We start from the raw sequence: 17,511 nt of genomic DNA, 5'->3' as shown, positions 1-17,511 counted from the left end.
TCGAGGATCCGCCATTAGCAAGGGTAGGGTAGAAAAAATCAACCAGATAATAAATCCAAGTGGAATTCGAACCCACGCTCGCTAATCATAGAACAAGCCTGTGGCTAATTTCTTGCTATTGGATTATCTGAAACTCCTTCTAGGGAACATGATTCATCCAACAAAAGTGAATGAAAACAAACATCTCCAACCTTTAATATGTCGTAAGATCGATGTTCGGAAGTCACGTGACCGACAACAGTTCCTGGAAACAGCACGCAAGTTTCGCTCTATTCCCTCGTGTATAATGAATGCACAATTCGATACTTTTAAAAGAAATTAACTCCACTATGCATATGACACATTAATCGATAGAAACAAGGCTACAAACGAACGTCAAGTCAAATTCAGTTGTATACTTCCAAGCAATCATAGGCCTAAGGCCACCCATCCAATTTTAAGGAAATTGTTCCGTCTCCAGACATATTCCACGTGACTACAAAGTGTCCCGATATCCTGCGATGAGATAAAGATGACATAAGATTTGCCAAAAAAATATTTAACTAGAAGGTAATCTACAGGGTGAAAAGTTATTAAACCGACAAACTCTAGGAGATTGTATGGGACACCAAAACAAACGGTTTTCTCTAATGTCATATTTTCCTCAGAGGCTTTATTAATCAGGAAGAAGGCGTATGCGTTCTTCAATTCATGACGATCTACAAATTCATTGTACGTCTTGACTAGGTTCGCCAACTTTCATAAGTAAAAATTAGGGACACAAATGTTACTAACAATTTTATTGGACTAATTATTTCCTCCTAAAAATCTACATATTCAACACTAGTACTTTTATTATATACAGTATATTAACAGAACCACCTCGATTCATATGTAAAAAATTACAAACTTACCAAAATCACCACAAACGTTAAAAAACAGTATAAATTCCTTATAAAAGAAATGTTAACTCGTTGGAAACTAGGAAACTATCATATTGGTATAACCACTAACTTAATATGAACTTAACGTAAACTGAACTAACACGAACTAGCCTAACCTACATACACAAAAGCCACTCTTCTCGGAAAACACAGAGATGTTTACGTGATTTATCACCATAGCTAATAGATCTTATTACACTTGAGGGGCTACGGTATTTTGAAAATCTTTGTTGTTGTCCTCATTGATATTTATATCTTATAACTAGACAAAATGATTTTAGTAGTAACAATGAAATGCGATCCCTAATATTTTTAATGAATATAAAAAAAAATGGGGAAGGAGTACTATAGATAATATGAATATGAAAGAGAGATTTGGACTGGCCTGGTTCAGACTAGGAATTTGGAATTAAGAAGTAATAGAGGTAATATACCTCAAGGCATGGGCCCATTATGTGGACGGAGAGAAGATGACATTCACATTGTTCTTGAATGTCAAAATACACAAGATATACTGATGAAATTTATAAAAGAAAAGTTCCTACAAATAAATAAAGAAACAGCTATAGGAAAACTTATGAAAAATAATAACACAAAGTTACAAAAGCAATTAGGTTTATATCTTTTTTGATTAAAATATTAGAATGGAAAGAATAAATGAAATAGCTAGAATTGAATGAAAAAAATAAATACATAAATAAATAAGTAAAAAAAATAATAAGAATAATGATTATTAAACAAATATGTTTAACGTTTTTTTTTGTGTTATAGATGTAAAATTATGCATAGAAGAAAGTAGCAAGTAACAACAGACTAAAATGAGTTGAGTCTTGCACAAAACTAAACGCAAGTGCAAGATAAAACAAAACTTTTTTATATTAAATATTTAAATTGTAGAAATTGTATTTAAGTAATAGTGTATATATATATATATATATATATATATATATATATATATATATGTGTGTGTGTGTGTGTGTAAAATTATAAAGTGTGTAATGTAAGGGTTTAAATGATTACTTGTATGTACTTTGTCTGTAAACTATAATGTAATAAATATCAATGATATCTATCGTATAAGTGGTTGTATAAATTTTTCCTCCTTTTCCACTTTTCCTCCGAAACAAATGAATGACGCATCAAGTGGAACAAAGTGGACATAATACTCAATGACGCCAAACTAAAGACAAAGTGCATAAGATGAGCACAAAGGATAGATGATTCAGTAAGTATCCTGTGATCTAACCTACCCTAACTTGTGTGGGTACGATCACTGCACCCGTCACTCTGTTGACATATCAACGAGAATTAAATTTCTGCCTTGAACATGCATACTAGTCATTTCTCCATTTTCGTCACATATTGGAAGCATGTCTGTATGAGACTGTGCGGAAATATCTTTCAATCCGTACTAAATCCAACAATATGATAGGAACGAAAAATCAGCTGTAAATGTCTAATTTGCCATGAAATCGGGATATTTTGATGCGTGTGCAAATTATTTCGGGACATGGGACGCAATGGCCAAAATCGGGACTATCCCGAGAAATACGGTATGGTTGGCAAGGCTAGTCTTGACCCAGCGCAGTGCTTTATTAAACCAGTCTGGTGGCTCGGATGTTTGCTCCAGCAGGAGAAATAAACGATAATCCTGGTCTTTCACCGCGTTAGACAATTCATGTCGCCGATGTAACCTTTGTGTACAGGTTAAAGAAGGTATTTTTGAACATCTTTGCAATATTTTCGTGTGTAGGGAAGTTGTTGCACCCAGGGAAACTTCTTGAAATTTCAATTTTTTTAATTTTTGTATAAGCTTTTATAACTTTTTATTATTAACAACAGTATCTTTGAAGTGTAAAGTATCTTAGAAAAAAAAAAGGTTTCAATTAAATCATTTTTTGTACAGATTTTTTAAATTTTCCGGAAGTGCTACTACACACTGTCACTAGGTACATAAGGGTAATGTACTTTGGGACACAGGGTGATGTACAATGTTTTATAAGCGACTTAAGCAATAAAGCATGGCAATGGTTTGTGTTGCATTAAGATCAGGTGTCCTCGCGAAATAGTGCCTCACAGCACAATATGACATTAGAGAACTGTTTGTTTTGGTGGCCCATACAGCATTCTAATTGCACATTTAGAGATAGTTATGCCTGTGCCTCTGATTGAGGTTCTGGCTGATATGTACATCTATTATCACGCAGTATACCTCACTTGACGATATATGTCAGAGGAAGAACAATTGTCTGTATGCATCTGAAGTCTGACTAGTGTAATATGTAGCTAGTCGGCGATGTAGCCTATGCAATGGAGGGGGAAAGAAACTGGCCACCCTACCCCATTATCTCCTGACCTATAGTCCCGTCGCTCTAATTTCCAGCAGCCAATCGCGTTCCAGGTCGGCTACATTTAAACGTGTGGGTCTTGTGATTCGCTGATTCATTTCTTAAGGCTCGATAAATACTTAATATAATCGCCCGCCATTTTAGCTCTTTAGTTGGCGTTCGCAGAAAGCACACGAAGACGTTATTTGCCGCTCAATTATTTGCTGAATTACATTGCGTTTGATTTATTATCATAGGAGTTACGACATGATAATGTTTAACGGTGTTGCAAATAGATTCCTCGTATGGTAGCTCGGCAACGTAAGAACAAAAATGGCAAATGATACTACCTACCTGGACTTTATAGAGCCTTCACTTTCTAAGACGTAAGCAAAGAGGCGGAGTCACGCCGGAAATAACAGCGTCGGGACTATAGTTGCCTCATAAGTGGTGCCTTGTTGGTATCACTTGTGAGGTTCAGACCTGTCTTCGGACAGTTGACTAAACGAAAAAGTTAGGCTTATATTTGCTTGGAAACTTTGTTATACATACACAGTCAGCCTCTCTGATTCGGATGTTTTTGTAACAGGTCAAAAAAGTAGGTTGTTGTCATGAGAGCCTAATAACAATTCAACAAGCAAAATATCAAAGGAAGAGTTAATGTGATTATTTCGCAACGCATTATATCACGGAGTGCCAAGATAAAATATCCCGTCCACACCTGTGGAGTAACGGTTAGCGCGTCTGGCTGCGAAACCAGGTGGCCCGGGTCGGGGCAAGTTACCTGGTTGAGGTTTTTTCCAGGGTTTTCCCTCAACCCAATATGAGCAAATGCTGGGTAACTTCCGGTGCTGGACCCCGGACTCGTTTCACCGGCATTATCATCTTCATCTCATTCAGACGCTAAATAACCTAAGCTGTTGATAAAGCGTCGTAAAATAACCTACTAAAATATCCCCAACTTCATACTGACAGTGACTGTACCGAGTTCCTGTACAATAAAAAGACAGCCAGAGAAAGGAAGCAAGCAAGCAGTTCCGTTGAAGAGTTACATAATGCCGTACCGAGCCCTTCGAAATAAGAACAAGTGGTGGACGAAAGGCTCAAGAAAACCTCAGCGCAGAAACAGCCGTCAGCGATGGGCGATCTGCACATGATGTTCGTCCCTTCCTTTGCAACTATTGATGCTTCCACTCAAAGCCTAGAAATCCTTACATCGTTGCTTTAGAATTAAATTCTACAATGTTTCAGAGTTAACTATTCTTAATTTTCTGATGTGATAAAGACGGCACGTAATTAAACATTTTTCTTAACGAAGTAGTGCCCGAGAATTCTTCCGCATCAGCTGTAATGATATGATAGAAATGGGGATCAAAGAATTACAACGTGAAAAATAACTGACCACTATCTAGACCAGCGGTGACCAAAGCGGGTGTCGTGATTACATCGTGTAATTACAGACATCCAAACGAGTACGAGGAGTTTCCTGTTCATTGCTGTGTATTTCATTCACGTACTGTAAGAAAGTAGTGGCGGTATCATGTCGCTCTACAAACTCTGTCTCTACAAGCAGTAAGAGGTTGTTTCGTAAAGAATGAGATCTTTTTTGTTGTTCTGTCGGACAAAATGTAATAAGTATATACTTTGCTCAACGGTTCAATTAGGAGTATAAAGAAACATTAATTGCCACGCTGAATAATAATAATAATTATTATTATTAATATTATATTATTATTGACCACTAAGTATGTGTTTTTATGATTCTTCTGTACATGCATGAATATTGATATCTTTAGATCCTCCCCCTAGAAGGATAAAATTATTAGGTTTTATCTCAATTTTAATCTTTAGATGAGGGTAACTATTTATTAGTGATTCATTTAATAATAATATTGTAGAAAAACTGATTCAATATTTTGTGCCAACGAACTGTTAAACGCCAAGAATTGACATGTCTTAAATCATAGCCAGGAAGAGGAAGATGAGATAAATAAATGTAAGGAAGTCAGCTACCTAATGGGGTTTGAAATATATCATGCTCTAAAGCCTTTTAATAGAACAGAATTTCTCAAAAGAGTAATTATTAAAATAGCTTAAATAACTTGTCCATAAGAAGTTTTTAATTTTGAAAAACTACGAATTTCTCGACCAAGTATCAAGAAAAGAATTTAGAAAATTCCTGATTATATTCAAGGAGAAGGTTAAAAAAAGAAGCAAGAAAAATCGTATATTATTCACTGGCTCTTGATGACAGCAGTGACATTACTGATACAGCAAAGCTTGAGATTTTTATCCGCGGGATTGATCAAGGTGTTAGTACACGAACCACCACTGATTGTAGTTTTCATGCCAAGTACCTTTCCTCCGTCTCCTTACTTCATAGGCTGTCTATCGCATGTAATCACTGCAGCTTGAGTTTTGGTCACCGCTGATCCTTAATCTAGCCTTGAAAATGTTGTGACCGAGAATGATGCCGAGGGTGTTGCCTTTAAAGGAAGACGGACACCACACAAGTGAGGGATTTCGGCCCGATTTTTAGGGAGAGGAATACAAAATAGTCACAAAACGCTTTTTTAAGTGAAAGAACTCTTCTTACATCAGACATTGCTGAAATCGCAATTATGTTTACAATAGTTTTAAGTAGGTTTCTATTGAAGGGATATTTCCTTCTTTTTGGGGACATTTATTTTATAAACAGATACTTTCAATTATTGGAAATTTAGAAAAGTCTAACAATAGTTACTTTTTGGACGATAACTAATTGTCCTACTTATCATTGTTATTTACATCCTTCGAAAGTTAGACAATATCGCACGTTCCCTGGTTGATATGCAAATAAAAGAAATCAGTAGTAATTTAGAAAAATAACTTAGCGCAACCAATCCTCTACGCTTCTTCAATCTCTTCATCCACTAAATCTTCGACTAATTATTTTGTCATAATCATTAAATGATTACAAAACTTGATCAGATTAATACAAATTTCATTAACCGGATTCAAAATAATCTACATGCTGCCTAGACAACGATGTTCAAACTTTATGAGAAATGTTTACTTATCAAATTTATGCAATATTCAGACTTCATCGTCCAAACAGTTTTTAAGTGTGTAACAACCTCGGAAACTGAAAAAGGTGGCGATTCTGTTATGCACTTCACACTTGTATCGCAATATACTGTGACCTATACGAAAACAAATCAAATTCAGTTGTTCCTACGACAGCTGAAAAATAAGTATTTTGGCTTTTTTTTTTTTTTACTTAACTCATGCGTTGTTTAAAGCATTATTATTTATGTGCTGGTATGTTGATTCATGTTATAAGAGATTCCCAAGATATTCGTTTTATGGGTAACTTATACTTTCAAACTTCAACGTGTTTATGTATTTCTACAATGATAAGACAGGAATTCATATGGAGTGAAGAGTTTAGGCTTTCTACTGTATACTTCATCAAGAAACGCTAAATACACTACCAATTCCGATCAACACAATACATGCTGTATGCCTAATATACTTTGTAGATAACATACTCATGCACATACTAACACAGAATTTCAAGCAAGAGGACGCTTACATCCTTATAAAACTGGAAATAAATGCAGCAACATGCGGATTATGCGACAAGATCGAGTTTCTTAGAATTTTATGTCCCAAGATTCGTTATGACATTACCGAACATTCGCCTTACAATAACGAAAAAATGAGGTAAGATTTTCAGAGTCCCTATTAAATATGTGGAATGTTTTTATGTGCTTGGTGGTTGTCAAACTTCAAATAAAGTCACAGCTTGCAAATAATCTTACCAAAATTAAAAATGAACTAGTCAAGCCACTACAGACATCTTGAATGTAATACAATACATACGCGATACTAACTTCATTATGTTGTGGGTTGCTTGAGCGCTCTCCTGCCAAGGAGCAAGATGCACGAAGATTAGGAATTACAAAAATAACAGACTTCCCTCCCCCAATACGTGCCCACTTAAATGTTCCATGTGCATACCTCAGCCAAACGGGATTCGAAATGTCACCTGAGCGAAGTCTCTGATCAATAGACAAACACTATCGCCTGAGTTACGCCGAAAGCTCAATGCAGTAACAACCAAAGTCATTCTAATTTTTCAAACTACGTCCTCGATTTTTTGTACAGTATATGACAAATTTCATGTCAATATTTGTTACATTAACAAAAATATTTTGAAAATTTGCATAATTCAGCATTCATTTTATCATAAAACCCTTGCGCTATTTTGTTAAACATAGTATGTAAAACATGCAGTAAAAATTTAACGTTATTTGCATCAAAAGTGTAAGAGCCTTTACACTTAGAACCCGATGAAATGTACGAAAAACTATTTGTGAGGAAGAAGCTTGTAAAATTTGCATGTAATTTAAGTTCAAGGCGACAGCAATTTCTATAACGCATAATTTTTATGCAGTACTTTGAGATTTTGCAGACACTATTTGTTCTTATATATGAAAAGACCTTCACCTTATAGCAGAACTTACCTCAATGTTATGACAGGTACTACTGGGACTCTAACCTAACACGTTACCTCAAATTACTTCCTAATTAACAGATGTAACGTCCGTTGAATTTATTACTACTCGTCTATATTGTATGGTCATTTACCCTTAACCATACACCAATCCCAACGTATCTAGAAGAGACTTTCAGATCCTAATCCTCACACAAACACAAGTGATCTTCACACGACTAAAAATTACATTCCAGTTCATTGGTGACTGATCTTTTCTGAAAGCGAATGTTTAAGTATAGCATTCGTCTTCATTGGTGACCACTTTTCCTGAAATTAATTTTAGAGCAAATGTTGAAAAAGTATTCAGTTTTCACTTTGGATCTTTCCAATTTTAAACTTCATTGCATAGGACCCAAACAAAACCAATGTCAAGATTTAGGACCAACCATTCTAATTAACATTATGGACACTGACATTGCATGTTACTTAATATGACAAAAAAAGTTTATTTATGTAATAGGAAAGAATCAAACCGTATACAAGTTACCAACTGATTCTACTACCATCAGCACTAGAAAGGAAACCGTTACTCTCATATCTTATATGGTTCCCATAAATTAAAACAAAATTGTATTTACGGTCTCCCACAGCCAGTCTTGGGCAAATTTCCAATTATGGTAACAAATTTGGGGCTCAGGAAAAAGGGTACAAACAACACAAGTTTACAATTTGGCAGCTTTTAATTCAATTCACATCCTGAAATGGCACAATTTCAGAGAGAACAAAAGCTCAAATAGGGTTAACTTCCAAAACAAGAGGGGTCTTACAAGCCCGAGTAAACGAACATTAATTCAAAATGAAGCAAAAAAAAAATACAAACAGTAATATTAAAGCCAAAATTAGTTCCAATGGATTTTCTTACAAAAGTAGTTCAGCCACCATCATCTTCAGTCTTTCTCGGGAATGTAGTATAATATACAAAAAAGTGTCCTGCGGCGGCTTGTGCAGACAGAAACTAGAAGTAACAAAAGTGCAAAAAAGAATGAGAGGGAGGGATCAAGACGCGTACAAAACGGTGTTCAGTTTTCGTCCACCTCTGCTTCTGCCTCCTCGTCGAACTCTGCGTCCTCGTCCGCGGTGGCTTCCTGGTACTGCTGGTATTCGGACACCAGGTCGTTCATGTTCGACTCCGCCTCTGTGAATTCCATCTCATCCATACCCTCGCCTGTGTACCAATGCAAGAAAGCCTTGCGCCTGAACATGGCCGTGAACTGCTCGGAGATTCGCTTGAACAGCTCTTGGATTGCCGTTGAGTTGCCGATGAAGGTTGCCGACATCTTCAGACCTCTGGGTGGAATGTCGCACACAGCCGTCTTCACGTTGTTGGGGATCCATTCGACGAAGTAACTGCTGTTCTTGTTCTGGATATTCAGCATCTGCTCGTCCACCTCCTTCATCGACATGCGACCTCTGAATACGGCGGCCACTGTGAGGTAGCGTCCGTGCCTGGGATCGCAGGCGGCCATCATGTTCTTGGCGTCGAACATCTGCTGGGTGAGCTCGGGTACTGTGAGGGCTCTGTACTGCTGACTGCCACGGGACGTGAGAGGGGCGAAACCAGGCATGAAAAAGTGAAGTCGGGGGAAGGGCACCATGTTGACGGCAAGCTTTCTGAGGTCTGCATTCAGTTGACCAGGGAACCTGAGGCATGTGGTAACGCCGGACATTGTGAGGGATACGAGGTGGTTCAAGTCGCCATATGTGGGAGTCGTGAGTTTTAGGGTACGGAAGCAGATGTCGTAGAGCGCCTCATTGTCGATGCAGTATGTTTCGTCTGTGTTCTCAACCAGCTGATGTACTGAGAGGGTGGCGTTGTAGGGCTCCACCACAGTGTCAGAAACTTTGGGCGAAGGCACCACGGAGTATGTGTTCATGATGCGGTCAGGGTACTCCTCACGGATTTTTGAAATTAACAAAGTGCCCATACCCGACCCAGTGCCACCACCCAGCGAGTGTGTCAGCTGGAACCCCTGTAGACAGTCACAGCTCTCCGCCTCTTTCCTCACAACATCCAGCACGGAGTCCACGAGCTCGGCGCCCTCTGTGTAATGACCCTTTGCCCAGTTGTTGCCGGCTCCACTCTGACCGAATACGAAGTTGTCGGGCCGGAAGATCTGTCCGAAAGGTCCAGAGCGGACAGAGTCCATGGTGCCGGGCTCCAAGTCCACCAGGATGGCGCGCGGCACGTACTTTCCTCCCGACGCCTCATTGTAGTACACATTTATCCTCTCGAGCTGGAGGTCGGAGTCACCGTGGTAGGCGCCCGTGGGATCGATGCCGTGTTCGTCAGAGATTATTTCCCAGAACTGCAAAAATATAACAAAGTTTCAGAACATGTCCAAAAATAATCGTGCCTCAAAGTCAAACAAGACCAGAAACTAGGACTGCTATATGGATATTGAATTATAGGATTCATTCACAACACGAAGCAAAGCTAGCTGCAGATGGATTAGAATATTTTTCTGAAAAGTAAAAGAGGGGGATGGATGTTACTAATTACAAACTTATCTCAACTCTCAAAGAATTAACCACGAATAAGACTAGCTGCCGAGACCCCTGAAACATTTCCCTTTTAATTTAAACAGTTCTGACTGATAAAACCCAGTGAAGTAACAGTTACATTTGAAATATGTGAATGGAATGCAAGTTTCATATTTATAATAGCTTCACATTCTTTTCTGTAATCTCGTTAAAGCAGCTTTCTGCACCTGATTTCATCAGAAACACCATCACAAATTTCCAGTGCCATTACATGAAACAGAGAGGCTCAGGCTAACCATTCAAATTGTTTATCAGACTGAATACATGGAACAGTGTGAGGCGATATCCTTCCGCATGCCTGAACTATTTAAATTAAACACAAACTATGTAGTAGGCACTGTCCAGACCGCCATCTTCAGGGCACATATTTTTCTGTTAAAAGTGTAGAGAGACTGAAAATACATCAATCATAAGCAAACGTTGACTGACAAATATATGTATACAGAGTGGAAAGGGACCATTGCAACAAAATTTAAGAGGAGATTCTATTTTCCCTCGAAGCACAGTCGAAGAAAAAAAAAGTCTTTGCCCACTGTTTGTAACGTTCTATTGCAGTAACTGCCCGCGAGTAATGAATGATGGTGTAACCCAGGGGCAGGGAACTCCTATTGTAAACAGATCAGTCAGCATAAGTACCTACATAATATAACAGTAATCAAGGTAGAAGCTAAGATCTCAGAGAAACAATTCCCATCGCTGGTCTAGCAGAATGTTTGTAAAGGAATTTTCTAAAACAAAGTAAAGAAACATTTCTTGCAATGTTTCTTTACGTCTTTAATTTTTTTAATTAATGACGGAAACATGGCTGCTCATAATTCATCCATATGAAGTCAACTGTGTAGTAACCCATATGAACATAACTTCAGAGGAGCACTCTTCTGCTGAGTGACAAGTTGGGGGGGGGGGGGGAATAATGTTTAACTGTGCTTCTGAAGTTAGATCATGCCGAATAGTGAAATTTTCGCCTGACTGGTGGGCAATCAAAGCCAGTTGTGTAGACACTTTCTGTACCGACATAGTCGTTGGCCAGAGTGCGTCATAATAAGCTAGTCTACGCTACACCCACGATGGAAGATTTATTGGGAAGTCGTAAGTGAACTGGAGCTCCTGGAGAAAACCAGTGTTACTTGGCCAAAGGGCTTACGCAACAAGTCATAAATCGGGGATCAAACCCGGGTCCGCAGATGAGTCCAGCGCTCTAGCCACTGGACTGCCGTCGAGGTTTGTCTTTGAGAACTATCACAGCAGGAACAATTAGTCTCCATAATAATTAAATGTCCTCCGAGGTGTTGGCTGATGTGTACAGTACATCTCACTTGATATGTTTCAGACACAACAATTATTGTTTGTATACATCTGAAGTCTGACTAGTGTAATATGTAGCCAGTCGGCGATATATGTAATGGAAGGGGAAAGAAACTGGACACCCTACCCCATTATCTCCTGGCCTAGTTGCCTCATAAGTAGCGGCTTCTTGGTGTCACTTGTGAGGTTCAGACTTTTCTTCGGACAACTGACTGAACAATTAAAATTTATAATCAATCAGAAACTCCCAAGCACGCTCCATTTGTTTCTACAATAAATATAACCTAATAAAAATTCCTTAAATCACATTTCTCAAAGCCATGAAAGTAACTCAGTCGTACGTAATGCTCTGAAAATGACACTTCTTGTAACTTTTACGCTTTTTTTTAATGCCAATTTATTTTGTGAGCGAACGGTTTGAATTGTGGGGAAAGAGGGGAAGGAAAGTAACCTTATTCTGAAATTTAAGAGAATCTAGATAAACTGTCATTTGTAGATTTACATCGCTCAGTATTTTCCATTTATAAGAATTAGGCTTACTTACAAATGGCTTTTAAGGAACCCGAAGGTTCATTGCCGCCCTCGGTCCCGATCCTGTGCAAGATTAATCCAGTCTCTATCATCATACCCCACCTCCCTCAAATCAATTTTAATATTATCCTCCCATCTACGTCTCGGCCTCCCTAAAGGTCTTTTTCCCTCCGGTCTCCCAACTAACACTATATGCATTTCTGGATTCGCCCATATGTGCTACATGCCCTGCCCATCTCAAACGTCTGGATTTTAAGTTAATAATTATGTCAGGTGAAGAATATAAGAATTAGGCTAGTACTTGAAAATGACAATACCACAATATCACTGCTGCTTTAGTCTGTTTTCGGAGCAAGAGTGTTAAGCGTCTTTTACCCGGCGTGGTGTAACAATGAGTTTACAACAACCTCTACTACGAAGCATTTCATTCGCCAGTCTCTTAATGAAAGGAAAAGTTAAAGGGGACCTATAGTAAATGGAGGTACGGTAAGTATTTTTGTCGACATCGTGTTTTTTCGGGAGGGGGGGGGGAATTCAGAACTCCCTCAAATCAATTTTAATATTATCCTCCCATCTACGTCTCGGCCTCCCTAAAGGTCTTTTTCCCTCCGGTCTCCCAACTAACACTATATGCATTTCTGGATTCGCCCATATGTGCTACATGCCCTGCCCATCTCAAACGTCTGGATTTTAAGTTAATAATTATGTCAGGTGAAGAATATAAGAATTAGGCTAGTACTTGAAAATGACAATACCACAATATCACTGCTGCTTTAGTCTGTTTTCGGAGCAAGAGTGTTAAGCGTCTTTTACCCGGCGTGGTGTAACAATGAGTTTACAACAACCTCTACTACGAAGCATTTCATTCGCCAGTCTCTTAATGAAAGGAAAAGTTAAAGGGGACCTATAGTAAATGGAGGTACGGTAAGTATTTTTGTCGACATCGTGTTTTTTCGGGAGGGGGGGGGGAATTCAGAACTCCTTGATTTGACTTTGGGAATACACACTAAGTTGGTCTCATTTTGTCTTCAGCGAGTATGACAAGGTTAGAGTTAGATGGGAGGGGCTATCTAAGTGATAGACCAACTATGACGAAGTTAGGATGGCTTAGATGAGGAGATGGCCAAGTGTCAGGAGACCGAGAACTGACAAGGTTATACTTATTTAATTTCCGCTCAATTTTTGTAGTTTGTAAGTATTTTTCCAAGTCAAATCGGGACTTCTGAATAAATTGCGTCCACAAAACTTGCCGTCAGTTAAAGTAAATAATTACCAAATCGATTTACACCCATTCTAAAAATAAAATTACGGATCATATTCATTAACGGTTATGTCTTCAATATTAACAAAATACAGCTGATAAGGGCTGAGAACCATTTCCTTAAAATCCCCGTTAGCAAAATCACATTTACAACAATAGTAAGCCCACCAATAAAGACTTCAATGCTGATCTAGAACTTTGGTTAAACGAGCGTTGAGGGACTTCCGCCGATTTTGGAAGACACCGACGCGATTAGGTTAGTTTAGGTTTTTATTATCCCGTCAAGATGAAGGTGAAAGCGATTGAATGTGATTTTTTGTTTTCTATGTTGGCAGTTCAAGTGCGTCTGTGTCTATTCCAAAATCGGCGGAAGTCCCTCAACGCTCGTTTCACCAGAAACCCCCCCCCCCGTTGTTTTAAACGACCTATTGAGAAGCCGTAATGTTATGCACACTTAAATAGCTGCCCTGCGAGACATCCATGACGACGGGTGCTTGTTACCGATCGGCGCTGCGTCGCCAAGGCCTTCCAATTGCAAAACCACGTGATCTCATGGAGTTACATCACCGCGAAAAATAAGCAATGATTACATCGAGCCAAGGATGTCCAGGATTTAAAATTGGGGCCATGAAGGCAGCATAGGCCAGGGCGAGTGACGCAACATCGATTTTTGCTCGCGGGGAAAAGACCTGCACGACCTTGACAGCGCAAATCAATAGCATTGCCGGTGCAATAACCGAGCTACACCGGTCGGGGCGCTACAGTCCGCGAACTGACATAGTTTGCAATTAAGATACGTGTAAACTTACCTGAAGAATAAATACCACTAGCATTTCAATTTTGAACGAGTCATTTCAAATAAGACTAAAAAATTGTGCCGCGCAGCTATGTCATTAAGGAGAACAGTCTAGAAACTCACACGCTGTAACGACAAAGCTGCTTGCGAACTCTGAGAACCAGGCCGACGGGTACTAATCACACGAACATGTCCGAAATGGAAAATTAACAGTCTTAACGTCTTGTCACTAATGGAGTTCATTAAACCACCAAAAAATATTATCAGTCAGCTGCGTTATGTCAATCCATCAGTCAGTCGGGTTATCTGTCAATCTAGTATATCAAAACCAGGACCCTACCTACTGTGTCACTGACTACCTCTGCCGCCCCGTTACGTGGTGCGACGAATGCGTTGGCGCTGCTCAGTCTGCATAAAAAGACGACACTGCAACTCCTGTAGAGTACCTGATTGTGCCAATCCCAACAGAGCCAGTAAATGCAACTTGAATAAAGCAGCTGGTGTGTAATTTGCGATAATTATCAGTATAACGATTTTTTTTATTATAAAGCAGCAATGGGACATTTATAGTGCATTTTAGGTACTTGGTACAAAGTAATTTTTATTTGACGCAAACGTTCGAAACATACAATTATTGTTAATTATAAAATTGGTTATACTTATGTCGTTATAGAGGATGTATTACAATGGGTTAAACGTGCGCTGAGATAATTCCCTTTTCACTTCGCTTATGTACCTTCAACTATTTTACCTCTCATACCAACAACTTCGGTGTTATTACGAAAGTTTCACGCTAGTGACTTCTCACAATGCCTTGCATATACGAATTTGACAGGTTAGATTACGTTAGTTTAGGCTTTTACTAAGACTCGCATATGAAAATCTCTGCAGATTTTGTAAGCCTGGGGATTTTTTTTAGCGATGTCAGCGTAATGGCCGACGTGGAAACGAATTTGCACAACAAAAAATTTTGTGTTTGTGCTTCACTGTATTCCAGTGGTTATTGCGTTAATACAAGTTTTGAGTTCACATTACATCTTATCGTTTCCCTTGTTTTATGTCCCCTACGTTACTTTCCTTCTCTAGAAAACACAAGCTTTGCCCTTTCATTACCACACCTCATTTCACGTAATTTATTACATTACCGAATTTCCTTTCTTGAAACATTGCCCTATAAAATCTATAACTTTTGAAATCTATTCTTCGCAAGAAATCCCTTACAAATTCAACCATCTTCACTTCCAAAATCACCGTTATCTACCTCAACGCTCGTTTCTTCCTATTGTTGGAATGAAGGAAGAAATTGAGAACACCGAAAAAAGTCTCTCGTGCCCGCTTTGTCCATTGCGATTTATCCTCTATTACACTCCCACAAACGGGAAACGAACTCGGGTTCGCCATTGTGAAAGACAGCCTAACCACTTCGTCACGGGCTGCTTGATCTCCCGTGCATGTAGCGCGTGTTAAGCGACTGTGGTATAATGCGTAATTGTGTAGTGACAGTCTTACACACTCCAACCATATCAAGATAGCAGCAGTTTTGTAAATACTAGTAGGTACATGTTTAGATTAAAAGTTTACTTATTTCTTATTTAGTTCTAGTACCGGTATAGATTGTTTAATTGGGACATCAGTTTAACTTACATGCTCAAAATGCAATTTTCTCTAGTTTTTCTTGGGGGTCGTTACAGCAACAGTGGCGTAAGTCAACTTCTCACCTCCCCCTCCAGTTACTTGCATCTGTTTTAGTACACACGAGTACGTCCAAATTTTAAAAAATATGAAAAAATAAAATAGAAATATATCGGAACACTGCATATTAGCTACCTCGCAACGGGAAAGTATTTTTTTCCATCATCAATACTGGACTCGTGGTTCTACTCCCTTTACATTTACAATCTCAGGTTTCTAGGTAACGCATTTCTGTAGAGGACAACTAACGGCAGATGTTTCCGCAAATGGCAAACCGCCATCTTGCGAAGGGGCACTCAGAAGTTCGTTGTGTCCAAACTGTACAATGACAGGGGCAGATCGAAGCCAGGTACATCGGAACACGTATGCAACAGTGGAAACGGTTCTACTTTCCAAATAGGACCTGAATATTTCCTGCAATCGTTACGTCACAAAAGGGAACGAGAGTCGAACAAGGACATCGTACGATTATCTCTTTTCCTTTTAAGGCTATACAACTTAGTCACATTCTAGAAAGAGCGAAGCCGGGGAGGGGAAACTTAAAAGCTGCCGGTGCCTCATTCCACTTATCGATCGGAGAGGTTTTCTTTCCCGCGTCTAATTCCCGCTCGAGGGGAAATGCCGCAACAGACGGGGTCGACACGAGTGATTTCACACAAAGAGTAGCGCGAACATCATTACAAAATTAATCCTTCACTATAACAAAACCTAAACAGGGTAAATTCTCCACCCATTTAAGTCTCTACAAGAAACTCAGTTTATATAGCCCTATAAACCAATTGATAAAAACAAAGAAAGATGACAAATGCGGTTAAATACACAAGTCAGAAAAATGCACACTAACAAATGCAATCTTTAAGTTGAATAGTGATAAATGCTAACGAATGAAATTGCATATAGCATTTGTACGTACCTTAGCTCCTATCTGGTTACCGCACTGGCCGGCTTGGATGTGTACAATTTCCCTCATCTTCTAGCTGTTTGTCCGTAACTCTTCGAAACAACCTCTCGCTTCGCTCTCTGCAGCCCAAGTGAACTGCACTGCTCTGCCGTTGGGCCTCCTAACGGATTTTTCAAGTGTTACAGTGACGCCCTTGCTTGAATCTCATTGGTTAATTTTGAACGACCCCAGTGCAGCAAACGCAGCGCTGCCAACGGCATAACTAAAACACCAGATAATTCAGTACGAAAATGGATGTTAACTTCTCACCCCACACACTCAATGCTACGATCTTCTTTTAAGGTCTGGGTTCGGCACCCGACAGCGTATCGCCCTGCCTACTTGCTCTCGACCCACACGCTTTTTACTGATAATGATCTCATGATACTTTATTTAAAGACAGTGTGAAGTTCATTAATTTAATGAAATATTGTTTTCACACACTGTGTTACAATACTTGGCGGTGGTGAGTTGATTGTTTAACTCACTTTTCACAAATTATTATACATAATGGGGAATAAAGACATACAAAAAATGAAATTGAATTGAAATACAGGGGAAATGGGAGGAGAAATTTAAAAGGTACGCGTCCTTGCAACGGGGGTTCGGAGCTGAGAGAAACTGAATATGTGAACTCCAAGCCTGTTGGTCACTT

General features: G+C 39.0%; 1 protein-coding gene across 1 annotated transcript; it reads right to left on the bottom strand.

Annotated features, from left to right (window-relative positions):
- Window positions 1-8,451: 8,451 nt before the first annotated feature.
- Window positions 8,452-17,117, bottom strand: LOC138703537 (tubulin beta-1 chain). Its single transcript, XM_069831486.1, has 2 exons — window positions 16,830-17,117; window positions 8,452-10,096 (listed from the first exon to the last, which is right to left on the bottom strand). Exons 1-2 carry the CDS (start codon window positions 16,884-16,886, stop codon window positions 8,810-8,812), a joined length of 1,344 nt encoding a protein of 447 aa, XP_069687587.1. The 5' UTR covers window positions 16,887-17,117; the 3' UTR covers window positions 8,452-8,809.
- Window positions 17,118-17,511: the final 394 nt, after the last annotated feature.

This window comes from Periplaneta americana, chromosome 7 (assembly GCF_040183065.1).
Source record: "Periplaneta americana isolate PAMFEO1 chromosome 7, P.americana_PAMFEO1_priV1, whole genome shotgun sequence".
In the NCBI taxonomy this organism is placed as follows: Eukaryota; Metazoa; Arthropoda; class Insecta; order Blattodea; family Blattidae; genus Periplaneta; species Periplaneta americana.
Note: the sequence above shows the minus strand (reverse complement) of the source record. Positions and strands in the feature narration are given on the sequence as shown.

What these genes read in the sequence shown, in the direction of transcription:
- LOC138703537 (XM_069831486.1), bottom strand. Translation starts at nt 16,886, where the DNA reads ATGAGGGAAATTGTACACATCCAAGCCGGCCAGTGCGGTAACCAGATA. An exon ending in GTAACCAGATAGGAGCTAAG is followed by an intron (nt 10,097 to 16,829) that starts GTACGTACAAAT and finishes ATATTTTTGCAG; the next exon opens with TTCTGGGAAATAATCTCTGA.